Here is a 14,098-nt window from a genome sequence, read left to right as displayed (position 1 = left end):
GACATCTTACTGAGATTTTCTGCTTCTCAGATATTTCTCCTAGTCTCAAGTTTCTCCTTCCTGAATTTTTCTGCTTCTCAAATGTTTTTCCTACTCAAAAGACTTCCATTATCTCACATGTCACCTTACTGAGATCATCTGCTTCTCAGATGTTTCTCCTGTGAAAAAAACATAATGATCTTGCATATGAGACCTTTCTGAGATCTTCTGCTTCTCAGTTGTCTTATACTATGGAAAAAAGACCCCAATAATCTCAGGATTTGTTACTGAGATTATCTGTGTCTCAAATGTTTCTCCTATGCAAAAGAACTCCATAATGTTATGTGTACCTTACTGAGATCTTCTGTTTCTCAGATGCTTCTCTTACGAAAAAGACCCTCCTAATCTCATTTGTGTCTCTTTACTGAGGATTTTCTGCTTCTCAGATGTTTCTCTTAGTCTCATGTGTGTCACCATACTAAGATCTTCTAGTTCTTAGTTGTTTTATCCTACGAAAAAAGACCCTCATAGTCTCACATGTCTCCTTACTGAGATTTTCTGCTTCTCAGATGTTTTTCTCCTAGTCTCACATTTCGCTTTACTTAGATTTTCTGCTTCTCAAATGTTTCTCCTATGAAAAAGACTCTCATAAACTCATGTGTGACACTTTACTGAGATCTTCTGCTTTTTAGATGTTTTTCCTTCGCAAAAGACCCCAACGATTTCCAATGTGTCTCCTTACTGATTTCATCTGCCTCTCAGATGTTTTTCTTATGAAAATAACCTCATAATCTCATGAGTCTCCTCAGTGAGATCTTCTGTTTTAGATGTTTCTCCTACATAAAAGATCCCTGTGTCTCCTTACTGATATTTTCAGACTTCTCAAAGGTTTCTCCTATACAAAAGACCTCCATAATCTCACATGTCTCCTTACTGTTATCATCTACTTTTCAGATGTCTATGTAAAAGACTTTCATAATCCTACATTTATATTCTGGAGTTTTAAAAGATAACTCAACAGCCTCATGAATTGGGCCCCGAAAAATAATCATTTAATTTTAGTATATAACATTTTACTATTCATAACTTTGTCTCAGATGTTTTTTCCTAAAAATCCAATGAGAACCTTAGCTTTCAGTTTGTTTCTGACTTGAGATTGCAGTATCTTGGAAAATATCGTTACAGTGAGACCATGCTAAAGTTTGCATTTAAAATATCAATATAAACTCTTTGACAATTTCTTGTCAAAAATAAATGTCTTTATTATCATTTTTTAACAAATAGAGACTTTATGCTTCTTGAATATTTCTCTTCTGCTTCTCAAATATTTCTCTTCTAGATACTCACCAGAGTGAGTGTCTCAAACTATGCTTAAATTTTCCAATCAAAAATCAGAATCTCAATATGAACTTTAAGGTTCTTGTAAGGAATTTAAGGAAAAACATCTGAAACAAAGCTTTATATTAAAAGTAAACAAATTATCTTCTGGGTTGGGAAACCTGAGCATAATTAATGACAATCTTTTTAAAGGCGACAGATGTAAGATTACTGGTGTCTTTTTCTCTGGATAGGAGCTCATTAAATATTGATGATCACCTAAACTTTGAGGTGGCGATACATCAATAGGAGTGACGTATGTTGGAAGAGTGGAAAAAAATCAATGAAATTAGTATGCTATTTTGATTGAATTCCAAAAGCAGGAATTTTAAAGGAATTCAACCATGTCACTTAAAGAGGCATGTCAAGGACATCATGTCTGCATCTACAGTCATTCATAATGCAGAGCATGGAGGTGGTAAGTATTCAAGTAGGTATGAGTGTTATTCTAGATTTCAAAACTACCCCAAAATGTATCCCTTGCTCAACACATCCATTTGCTTTTCTCTTTGCAGCACGGCAACAGCAGTGATCAAAGGTTTTCATTAAGGAAGTGATGACAAAGGAGCACAGGCACAGGTCAGTGCTTTTGAAAAATATATGTTTAACCTCGTTACCATCACCGTGGTTGTGAATGCATTAAACATTAGGCCTGATTTATTAGGCACCTGCTTCTGTTGAAGGGAAAGATCCGCCCCCTCCACACACGACCAGAATGAACTAAAAAGAATGAGTTCAAATCAATGCAAAATCAATTTATCTTATTTCACACAAGGCTGCCTCTTAGGGATTAGACGCGAGAAACTAAATAGATCAACATTAGCAAAAGGAAACTAGTTTTTTTTATGACACAATGCTTGCAAATAATGAGACCTTAAAAAGATGACACTGAAAATGTATCCATAATGCAGCTGGTGCATGCTTAAGAATGCCATTGCAAGATTATGATGTTAGAGATGAGCAAAAGTCACAATCAAAGAATAGGCTCCCTTGCAGAGTGTGAATTTGAATAGAATTGGCCACACTCCACAAGATGTGAAGAACTGGAAAGAATTTCCACTGAATCTCAATGACAGGAAATTATTCAAATAACTGTGATTAAAATAACCAGAACCTGGGTGATCTGTTTAAGGTTTCCTTCTTGTAAACTCTGTTTCATGTTGTTAGGCTAAAATTGGTGGGGTGAAATGTGACCTTGGACCACTAAACTTGTCATAAGGGTCCATTTTTTTTGAAACTGAGATTTATACATCATCTGAAAGCTGAATAAATAAGCTTTCCATTGATGAATGGTTTGTTATGATAGGACAATATTATAATATGGCCAAGATACAACTATTGTCTGGAATCTGAGGGTGCAAAAAAATTAAAATACTGAGAAAAATGCCTTTAAAATTGTCCAAATGAAGTTTGCATATACTAATCAAAAAATTAGGTTTTGATATATTTATGGTAGAAAATTTACAAAATATCGTCATGTAATGTGATCTTTACTTAATATCCTAATGATTTTTGGCATTAAAAAAAATCAATAATTTTGACCAGTTTTTGGCTATTACTACAAATATATTTTTGCTATTTAAGATTTGTTAAGTAATTTCATTCTAACACTGTACACTGTTTTAAAAAAGCATGTATGTATGTGTGTGTATAGATGTATGTATTTTGTAAAAAAAAAAAAAAAAAAAAAAAAAAAAAAAAAATATATATATATATATATATATATATATATATATATATATATATAAAACATAAAAATATATAAAAAATATGATGATTATTATTATTATTATTATTATTACTAAGGTGAAGGTTAGATGATTTGTAGATTGTTGCAAGATGCTGGGCTTTATGGTGTTGCTATACAATTGCTAGAGTGTTGCTTGGCAATTATTTTTAATAAATAAAAATACAGTCTTTCATTTATGGTGAAAATCAGTCAAATCTAATCATGATTATATTAATTGATCATCATTATAAATCATTTTTTTCATTATTTCTGTTATTAGTTATGCACACGAGGGTGTTGTATGTTACATTCTATGTTCATTTAATGTTTATTACATGATTTTATCTTTGATTTTTCCTGATAATGTGCTGTGTTTATATGTATTCATTATTGTTAATTGCTATATAATCACTATTGATGAACTTTAATTTATCATGAGGAATTCTAGTTTACCACCTGTATTGTAATGGGTCTTTTCAGTATATTTTGATGTTACAAAACAGAATTTAGTAGTTCAAATCTAGTACAATAAATAAATAAATAAAATTTAAATACATTCATTTCATACTAAACATACTTCAAGTCTACATATTTATTGACATATCAATTAAGAATAATACAATTTTAATTACTATTAATAAGGATTGTATGATCTCTGTGTATTAGTCTTTAAATGCAAGATATTTATAGTGTACCTAAAGTATACTTGCAATAGTTCCATTTTAGCACAACCAAATATACTTCAGTATATCTTTAGTTGGGCCTCAGCACCACTTTAAATGCACAATTACAGAACATTAAGCACAAAATTACTAAATTAAATTCCAATTTTATCAGACATTGGGTATTTTTGTTAAGCACATAAATATGTAAATGTATTTGTAGTATACTTCGCACAAAATAACTGTATTTCAAATATAGTTTAGTATTTTTTTTCTCACTAGGGACATTAGTTGCAATATTAACAGTATATCCACTTGTTATCATTAAATTAACTGCATTTTTCTATACACCAGCTTTGCATATAATTGCTCTTTCATGCCATTGTCCTTGGTAGTGCTCATCAGTTTAAAAGTGTCCAAAATTTGTTTGGATTCTGTCAATCAAAATCTCAATATGATTGAATGAACATTCAGGCTTCGCAATCAAGGAATGACGCACAAAGATCTCTCTTTCCCCCATTCCTCAATGACTTTGATATATGCCTTTGCCATTGAATCTCATCTAATTGTCATTATGGGGTGTTGGGCAGTAATTAAAAAGGGGCTTAAATGTTGCCTCGTGCTATTTTCCTTAGCCAAACACGCGCACACGTACGTCTCTAGAGTCAGTCATGCTAACAAGGTCAGATTTAGGGGTCGGTCAGATGCTGGGCTTTGAGGTAACGGTAAATGAGAATCAGGAGGAATTTGCAGCATCGCTTAAATCAGAACATAATGGTTTGGATGACAGCAGAGAGACGGGCATTGACAAACCCACATTAATCAAAGCAACCACATCTGCACTCTAATCGTTATCCTCATTTACCTGCAAATGGCTGATTCAGGATTTATATTTTTAACCCAAACAAATTTTAATCGCATTTCGCTTTAATCAATTGCATTTAAAGAGATGATGAGTAATTTGTTTAATAATCTAGCACCCGTAATTATAGTTGGTTATTTCAAAGTTAAACTGCCCAACGCAAACACGCAACACAGAATACCCTTCTCTCTCCATTTATCCTCACATGGGTTTTGTGGATGATGCATTTAAAGTGCATGAATTATTTTCTGTCATCATTTACTCACCCTCATGTTGTTCCAAGTTTCTTTCTTCTATAGAACACAAACGAAGATATTTCAAAGAATGTTGGTAATCAAATTGTGTGTGGTCACCTTGGAGGTCAAAAGTTTACATACACCTTGTAGAAGCTGCAAAATGTTAATAATTTTAACAAAATAAGAGGGATCATACAAAATGCATGCTATTTTTTATTTAGTACTGACCTGAATAAGATATTTTACATAAAAGATGTTTACATCTAGTCCACAAGAGAAAATAATAGTTACATTTATAAAAATCACCTCAAAAGTTTATGCGCTTGATACTTGATACTTGTTACAATTTTGAGATCCATCTTTTCACACTGAGGACAACTGAGGGACTCATATGCAACTATTACAGAAGGTTTAAACACTTGATGCATGAAGAAACAGGGGTGTAAACTTTTGAACAGAATGTAGATCTGTACATTTTTCTTATTTTGCCTGAATATCATGTTTTTTATTTAATACTGCCCAGCTACAGAAGATACTTACATGTTTCCCAGAAGACAAAATAAGTTACATTTACCCTGATCTTCTTCACCCCCTGGCTCTTAATGCATCATTTTTCCTTCTGAAGCATCAGTGAATGTTTGAACCTTCTGCAATAGTTGCATATGAATCCCTCAGTTGTCCTCAGTGTGAAAAGATGGATCTAAAAATCATATAGTCATTGTTGGAAAGGGTTCAAATACACAAAAAATGCTGAAAAACCCAAAAATTTGTGGGACCCAAAGGATTTTTCTGAAGAACAGTGGGCAGTTTAACTGTTCAGGACAAACAGGGGACTCATGAACAACTATCATATCCAAAACAACAACAACAAAAAAAAAAAAAAAAAACGCTGTGGATCATTCAGGTAACAACACAGTATTAAGAAACAAGCATATGTAAACTGCTGAAATGGCCATTTTTATCATTTCAGCAATTATTTTAAATGTCTTTAATGTGAAATGTATTATTCACTTAAATACTAAATAAAAAATAACATGCATTTTGTATGATCTCTTTTATTTTGGTAAAATAATTAACATTTTGCAGATCATGCAAGGTGTATGTAGGCTTTTGACTTCAACTATATACTATAGTAGCATGGTACCCATCATATGGAAGTTAGTAGGGACCACAGACATACATACATGCTTGGAACTTTAGGGTGTGCATTCAGGGTTGATAATACACCTTTATAGTTTAGTATTTTACCTGTTTTAATGTGTGCCAGACGAAAATCATAATTCTGATCCCCAAGCATCTAGTGAGAGCATGTTCATTAGAAAGACGTTTTCCTCTTCTCGCTCTGTTGGCTTTTTAGAGCGTGTATGTACAGATATGAATGTTCCAGTAGCAATAACCAGAGGAACATCAGGATATTGGCCATTAGTTTTGATGTTAATGTATTCATAAAACTGTCCGTCGAGAAAGTTGTTTGGAAAATGGCTCTTTATGTGCACAAAACTGAAGTCTTTTGTTATAAAAGTTATCGTTCTGTTTCAATGCTTTGAAGAGTAGCATCATTCAAGAAGAAAAGCTGAAGCAAAAATGACCTTTTCTCTGTACAGGCAAGGTTTATTAGTGAAATTGTTTTGTGTGGTGATACTAAAGTTGTCATCTAACCTCTTTTGGATTTCAGCGTGAAAGAATCTGGCATCTTTACACAAGGTCTGATGACTCACGTATTTCTAAAACTTACAAAGCAGAAGAGCGCTTTGTTATTTGAAGGCCTTTGAGCCTACGTTTGTGAGTTAAAGGGTTTAATAAAAGTATATAATAAAGTGTGTGAGTGTGTTTGTAACGTCACACCGCTCGCTTACAACGAAACATAGCCTACGCATCTAACGCAAAAGCCTTACAGATACAAAGGCACCACATTTTTCTGTGTTCTCTTGCAAACAGCCTTAATTGACAAGTTAGTTAAAGCTAGGTAAAATGTTGACATGATGTTTATACCTTCAGTATACCTTGCAGACATTTGAAAGTAACTCTATTGACTCCTTGATTATGAAACTTTGCTAACGTCACAGTATTGCAAGAATGTTCATACAGTACAGTGGGCATTTGTGTGTGTTTACGTACTTGTGTAGAGTATAGTGATTTTTTTTTTTAACTAAAAGTAACATTCTGAACTAAACAATGCAAAATATGACAGTCTATGTAATTATTTAGTAAATAAACAGAGAAATCTGAATAAGTAATAAATTTGCTGCTAAACAGATGTACCATGTTGTAAACAATTTTCCAGTCAAAATCAAGTCATTTCAATAGGAATCTTGCTGAAGGACAAATGATTTCCCAAGATTCCCCACAGAAATTGACCATGTTGACCAACGGAAAGTGCTTTGAAAGTGACTAAATACTAATAAAATATTCAAAAGGTAATTGCAACTATTTATCCCACAGTTCTGACAGTTTTTTACTACAGAATTTCTGAATTATCTCTGAATTCTTCAAAATTCTCAATTCAGATTTATCAGAATTGTGAGGGGAAAAAAGTCTTAATTATGAGATAAGGAGTCGCAATAGACACAAATGAAAACGAGGCTGTGAAGGACAGAAGTACTGTGTGTTTAATGGAGTAAACGTTTGTTTAACAATGTACCGATTCTTTAGCCGACGAAACAGAGAATAAAACTTTCAGTAGACAAAAACGCTATAAGAATAGATTTAAAAGTTGTGAGTTGTAAAAATTACGTGATCCAGGACCTTTATACAATGCGTTTTCATTGTCAAAGGGAACTATGGGTATTATGACATGTATGGCTTAAAATAAATGATGTGTTATACTGAAATCTGTAGTAGAAAACCCATTTTATACATATTTTGGACTATAGGGGGTGCCATTATGACGTGAAATGGTTGCGCTCGGTGAGCTATTGGTACTACCTGTTGCTATTTTTACTCCAAGACAATTCAGAATACACAACTCTGAAAATAAAATACTGATACAATGACCACAGCTACTTAAAAAGCTTATAGGTGGCAATGGATGTAAGTGTAGTCTTAAACCAAATGTCACATCGATTTTCCCTACAAGGAGTCTAAACGCCCCAGATATTGGGTGAAATCTGCACTGAGAAACTCCTTCAGTGGCTTGTAAACAGCATGTTTACATCCTGCCAGGATGGCATCTGTTGTTTCTTGTCTCTGCCATTTGTGAACTTTTTCAATAGCTGTGGTCTACTAAAAGCCTCAAAGGCATCAGGGCTGAAGTAGGGAGAACAAAAACGCAGGTCTTTGGGAAATCTTATTCGTCCACAGGCATCTTCCCATTCTTTGCTCCTCTTCATATGGCTAGGAAAAGCAGTGCAGACTTACATCACCTCTCTTGTTGCCCAATGACTGAAAATTACAACCACAAGCAGCACAATGGGCACTGTATCAGTATTTTATTTCCGGGATGTGTTAAAAATAGCAACGGTTAGTAGTGGCAGTAGCTCACTGAGTGCACCTATTTCAAGTCATTGAAATTTCTCCTACGTATTTTCGTTTGTTACATTGAACCATACAAATCTCAATACTCTGAGTTTCCTTTAAATTCAATATAATGTCTAACCAGACATATTTTATTCCGTGGCAGAAGCTTCCGTACTCTCGTGTGATTCTTTTAGAATCATGACCGATACTAAATGAATCACTTTGATTCACTGAAATGAACCATTTGAATGAAGTGATTCTAAATTATTTCGGACCTACAGACTCATTTCCATCACTAGTTTAGAGTTTCTGTCCAGAAATAAAGTGCATCTTCTTTTTGGGTATGCTCTCTGTGTGCGTTTCTGTCTGACAGGTGAAGCGGTGGATGCAAAGACTGATGTGATCAGCAGTGATTGATTTTATCTGCAGGGCTGCGCAGTGCTGAGGTCCACGGGTCCAGGCCTCTCTGCCCTGACACCTATAAACCCATCCAAACACAGGCTGGTCTGATTGATTCGTGTATGGACCAGACGTGTGACCAATGAATAATTAAAACCCTTAAACCCGTGCGGCTTAGGGAATTGGCTGCCCGATGACCAGCTTTCTGACTTATTGACGGTCTAGCAGCTGTCACGTCAAGAGCGCAGGTGATTTGACAGCCAAACACAAGTCATCAGAGGCTTAGTAAGTAGGCGGAGCTGATAATATTTCTCAGCCAATCAGCGTGCGTGAAATTTAATATAGCGCTACCATTGTTGCCCTGGGCAGATTGTTTGTGACACTCACAATTTGGTGAGTTTCTCTCTCCCTCTCTCTCTGTAGAAGGACAGGTATATTGAATCTGAAAAGTCAAAAGACATGTAATGCAACAAATTATGTGTAATAATGTTATGTTAAAATATTTTTTTTTATGTATAAAGGTTTATGTATAAAGCTGTCATATTTGAGGAGGGTTAAAATAAAACATCAAACAGAGAAGTATTTGGTTGGTTATGGTTAATAACAATGAAAATATTGATACCAGTGACAGTCTTTGTATGTGTTAAAATCACAATGCATGAAAATGCATTAATTAGTGCTGTTCTCTAGTGCCAGAATGAAAATGCTCCGCTGTCTAATAGCGCCATCTGCTGCTTGCATCTCGGGCTACTTGTGTCACTTCACTGCAATACATATATCTCAGCATAGGTTCTTTTTTGAAACTAAATTTTTACACCTTATCTGTTACTTTGAGATCCTGAACACAAGCTATTGAACATTTCTACATTCATTGCCCAGAAAAATCTTTCGCAACGTGTAAATAAACCGATACTGTAACCCTGAGCTGGTTTCTCGCTTCTTGTACCTAAAGTCATTAATACTATGACAATAAAGTAATTTTTATTGGGTGTAGGCTATGTACAATTTAGATAAACTGTGCTGAAAAACGCACAAACGCCGACCAGGTTAAATTGTAAGTAGAAAATAGGCTAGGCGGAGTTATTTATAACAGTTAAAGTGAAAGAGAAAGTCGAGAAAATTATAACTTAAAGACAATAATGAAAGAGAAACTTATCTGGTTACATGCTATTATAGGCTATTTCGAGACCTTGAGACGTTCAGGGACATGTGAGCACACCTAATATTTACTCACAGGTAGGCTATGTGACGTTAACGTAAAAGTTTTTACTCAAAAGATTTCTAATATTGGTCAGGCTTAGGAGATGTATTTAGGCTAGAATTATACTGTAAGTAGGCTACTACATTACTACTACTACTAGTTTGGCCTGCACTTACACTGTCTGAACATCGAATGTCATTTGTAACGAAAGTTAACTATGATTTTACTACAAATAAAAGAAACAAACAAACAAAAACCATGGTTATTTTTCGTAAGGGTTAACGAATGCAAATTGTTTGGTTGTTAAACAAAGATAAATGCTGTAAAGTATGACTTACAGAAAGTGAAAGTATCACAAGAAACACGTTTACATTAACAGTTAAACAGGTCTGTCCTTGTAGTTTTTATAACCATTTATTATTATTATTATTATTACTACGCTAAATCAATAATTTAGCGTTGCATGTAAACATTGCCTTGTTGTCCAAACACTGAGATAAACCAATTCTATTTATAAAGTGTAACATTTATTTCTTTGCTTGTTTGTAAGAGCTATGGCAGAATCTTCCAAACCAACATCAAGACTACAAAAGACCAGAAGATGGAGTATGGAGGAACCTCTAGGTCGGTATACCAAAACTGAATGACTGAGTGAAATAATTACAATTTATTGTTATAATAATAATAATAATTATTATTATTATTACTATGTTAATGTGTCTTCTTGTCATGCACAGTAGGCCTACTAATGTACAGTACAGAACTGAAAATGATATATTTTCATTATTTTTCTTCTATTCAGACCTGGCATCCTCTAGTAGTCCTCTGGCTGAGGAACTTAAATGTTCTGTGTGTCTGGACATGTTCACGGATCCAGTCACCATCCCATGTGGACACATCTTTTGTAAGAGCTGCATAAACCAGTGCTGGGACAACAGTCAGGACTGCTACTGTCCGCTCTGTAAAGAAAGATTCAGTGAAAGACCTGATTTCAAAATCAACACAGCACTTAGTCAGGTTGCGCAACTCTTCAGGGAAAAGCCCAGCTTTAGTGAATCTGAAGTTCTGTGTGACATCTGTGATGATGACAAAAAACTAAAAGCACTAAAGTCCTGTCTGGTGTGTCAGAACTCTTACTGTGAAACTCACCTGGAACCTCATCATCGAGTTCTGAACTTAAAGAAACACAAACTTATGGACCCTGTGGAGAATATAAAGGACTACATATGCCAGAAACACGAGAGGCCTTTGGAGCTGTTCTGTAGAGATGATCAGATGTGTATTTGTGTGTTCTGTGCTGAAGGAGACCACAAGAACCACAAGACTAGTCCTCTAGAGGAGGAGAGTGAAAAGAAGAAGGCACTAACATTAAAACATACTTTGACAACTGATTTTTAGATAGTCCATTTACAATAACTTTTGTCTATTAAATGTTGAGTCAGAATGTTTCTGTCTGTATAGACTCATCTGATGAAGACACAAACAGACATGCAGCAGATGATCAAGGACAGGATCATAAAGATTAAAGACATCGGACAGTCAGCCGAACTCAGAAAAGTGAGATGAAGATGCCAAATATGATCCAAATTTTAATGTTTTGATTTTCTTTTTAAATCAATTTGATTGAATAAATTAAATATGTTGTTTTTTTAGAAAAATAAAGAGCAAGAGAAAGCAGCTCGTGTTGAGATCTTCACTGATTTAATCCGCTCCATTGAGAGATGTCAGACTGAACTACTGGAGGTGATGGAGGAGCAGCACAAATTAAAGGAGAAACAGGATGAAGATCACATTCAAGAGCTGCATGAGGAGATTACAAAGCTAAAGATGAGAAGCACTGAGCTGGAGCAGCTCTCACACACTAAAGACCACCTCCATCTCCTGCAGGTCAGTGTCCTTCTGTCTGATGACATTCACTCTCACTCTCCCCATGCTGAGGGATATCTCCTCTCTCCTGCTGTAGACTGATGCATCCCTGTACAGCCCTCCACACACCAGGAACTGGTCCGAGATCTGTATGAACACTGATGTGAGTGTGGAGACTCTGAGGAGAGCTCTGACTCAGCTGCAGGAAACTCTAGATGGAACAATCAGTCAAACTGGTGAGTGATGGTACAAACACTCTCTCATTGTTTCATTCTGCTGTAGCTTCCCTGAGTTGGTAATTTATGGTCATTAGCTGATCTAGAATAATTCTTGAATACTTAACCCTCTGAGATCTGAGGGTGCAGGTCATTGTTCTATGAGAAGATATAATTAGTTTCAGTAAAAATCAGTAAAAACCTGATAACTGGTTAACGATAAGTTATGATACTGTGTGGTTAAAAAACAAACAAACAAAAACATCTGTAATACACGTAACAAGACATTTCATGGATTTTTTACAGTAAAATAGTGTTACAGTTCTTAAATTTATATTTTTTTGAGAGTGTAAAACAGAAAGTCATCTTATAACTTAAAGTGAAATAAACATTTACTTTTTACTGTAAATAAAAGTCAGATTTTTTAAAACTTCATGTAAAGTGAGTCAGATAAAAATGTTTATATGTAAACTTAATGCTTTATTTTTATTGATCTCTACAGTGTTGCAGAGGATGCAGCGGCATGCAGGTATAAATTGTGATCTATTTTCTCACATTCACAAGAAATAATATTTAAAATGTGTATAAAATCCTTTGTATTCATTATATACATATATTTTTTCTTCTTTTTCCCCTTGATTTAATTAATATTCTCTGATCTCTCCTTTAGTGGACGTGACTCTGGATTCTAATACAGCTAATCCTAGACTCACCCTGTCTGATGACAGAAAACAAGTGACACATGGTGCCATTAATCGTGACTCCACAGATGACCCACAAAGGTTTGATTACTGCTCATGTGTCCTGGGAACAGAGGGATTCTCCTCAGGAATGTTTTATTTTGAGGTGGATGTGACAGGAAGTAGTGAGTGGGACTTAGGAGTGGCTAGAGAATCTGTTGATAGGAAGGGACTGATCACAGCAACTCCTGACAATGGATACTACACTGTGGCTCTGAGGAATAAGAATGATTATTGTGCATTTGCTGATCCTCCTGTCCCTCTGTTGCTGAGAGTAAAACCACAGATAGTGGGGGTGTTTGTGCATTATGAGGAGGGTCTGGTCTCCTTTTATGATGTGGGGTCTAGGTCTCATATCTATTCGTTCACTGATCAGACTTTCGCTGAGAAACTCTATCCATTTTTTTGCCCAGACGGAAAAACCGAAGGCAAAGCATCGGCTCCACTGATCATCTTTCCTGTTAATCACATTTAAATGAAAAACATTTAAATACTGGGTTGGTTGGCACAATTAGCATCTTATTTTTTTTTTAAAAAAAAACAATGGTTGAACAAGAATAGAACACAAGGTGCAACTGAAAGCTTAAATGACTGTCAGACTTGTTTTATTTATTTATTTTTTTTTAAACCTTGAAATACGTTTAACTCATTGACTTCTAATATGGTGAATGGTTTCTGTTTCATTCCCAAGATTCCTCTCAAATGTCTGGGAGGTAATCTGGGAGGTATGTAGATCTGGTGAGCAGCAGGTACAAATTACGTGAAAAGGGTGGATTGGTTTACAACACCACCAAATGCCACTATAAAAAATGACTATGATTTTAATGGTAAAAGACTGTTGCTACAGTAAAAAAATGATTAATTGTTTAATGTTAAGATTCCCTGCTGTATATGGTGAAAAACGGTATTGGACATTACATGTAATTTTACAGTAGTATACCATTTTTGGAAGTGGAAAAAAATAGTATTATTTACAGTGAATAACCGTAAATTGACATTCCCAGAATTTGATGTTTTTTCGTTTAAATAACTGTTCCTTCTAAGCTTTTCTTATCAGTTATGTTTATTATTGTATGTTACGTCTAATGTTATTAGAATAATGTTTATTGCATTATTTCAGTTCCATGTGTGTAACCATGTTGCTGTTTAGCGTTTGTGTGAATGACACTGTGCACCTTATATGTTAATTAAAAGACAAAATTAATTTTTTGAGATCAGTTCCAGGTGGCAAATATCGCCCCTTAATGGAAAAGTTCATTTCTGACCCTTATAAGTAAGGTTCAATATATATATATTTTTTTAAATTAGCACTGGATTGTAACATATAAAATATTGTAACTGTTAATTTAATATTTAATTATTATTTTTTAAATGTT

General features: G+C 34.5%; 1 protein-coding gene across 1 annotated transcript; it reads left to right on the top strand.

Moving 5' to 3' along the window:
- Positions 1-1,422: 1,422 nt before the first annotated feature.
- On the top strand, positions 1,423-14,074 carry LOC127170222 (E3 ubiquitin-protein ligase TRIM39-like). Its single transcript, XM_051118063.1, has 8 exons — positions 1,423-1,935; positions 10,452-10,525; positions 10,704-11,260; positions 11,363-11,458; positions 11,555-11,788; positions 11,865-12,003; positions 12,485-12,511; positions 12,653-14,074. The coding sequence occupies exons 1-8, from the start codon at positions 1,913-1,915 to the stop codon at positions 13,195-13,197; spliced, it is 1,695 nt and encodes a 564-aa protein (XP_050974020.1). The 5' UTR covers positions 1,423-1,912; the 3' UTR covers positions 13,198-14,074.
- Positions 14,075-14,098: the final 24 nt, after the last annotated feature.

The sequence above is a fragment of the Labeo rohita genome, chromosome 1 (assembly GCF_022985175.1).
Source record: "Labeo rohita strain BAU-BD-2019 chromosome 1, IGBB_LRoh.1.0, whole genome shotgun sequence".
Lineage (NCBI taxonomy): Eukaryota > Metazoa > Chordata > Actinopteri > Cypriniformes > Cyprinidae > Labeo > Labeo rohita.
Note: the sequence above shows the minus strand (reverse complement) of the source record. Positions and strands in the feature narration are given on the sequence as shown.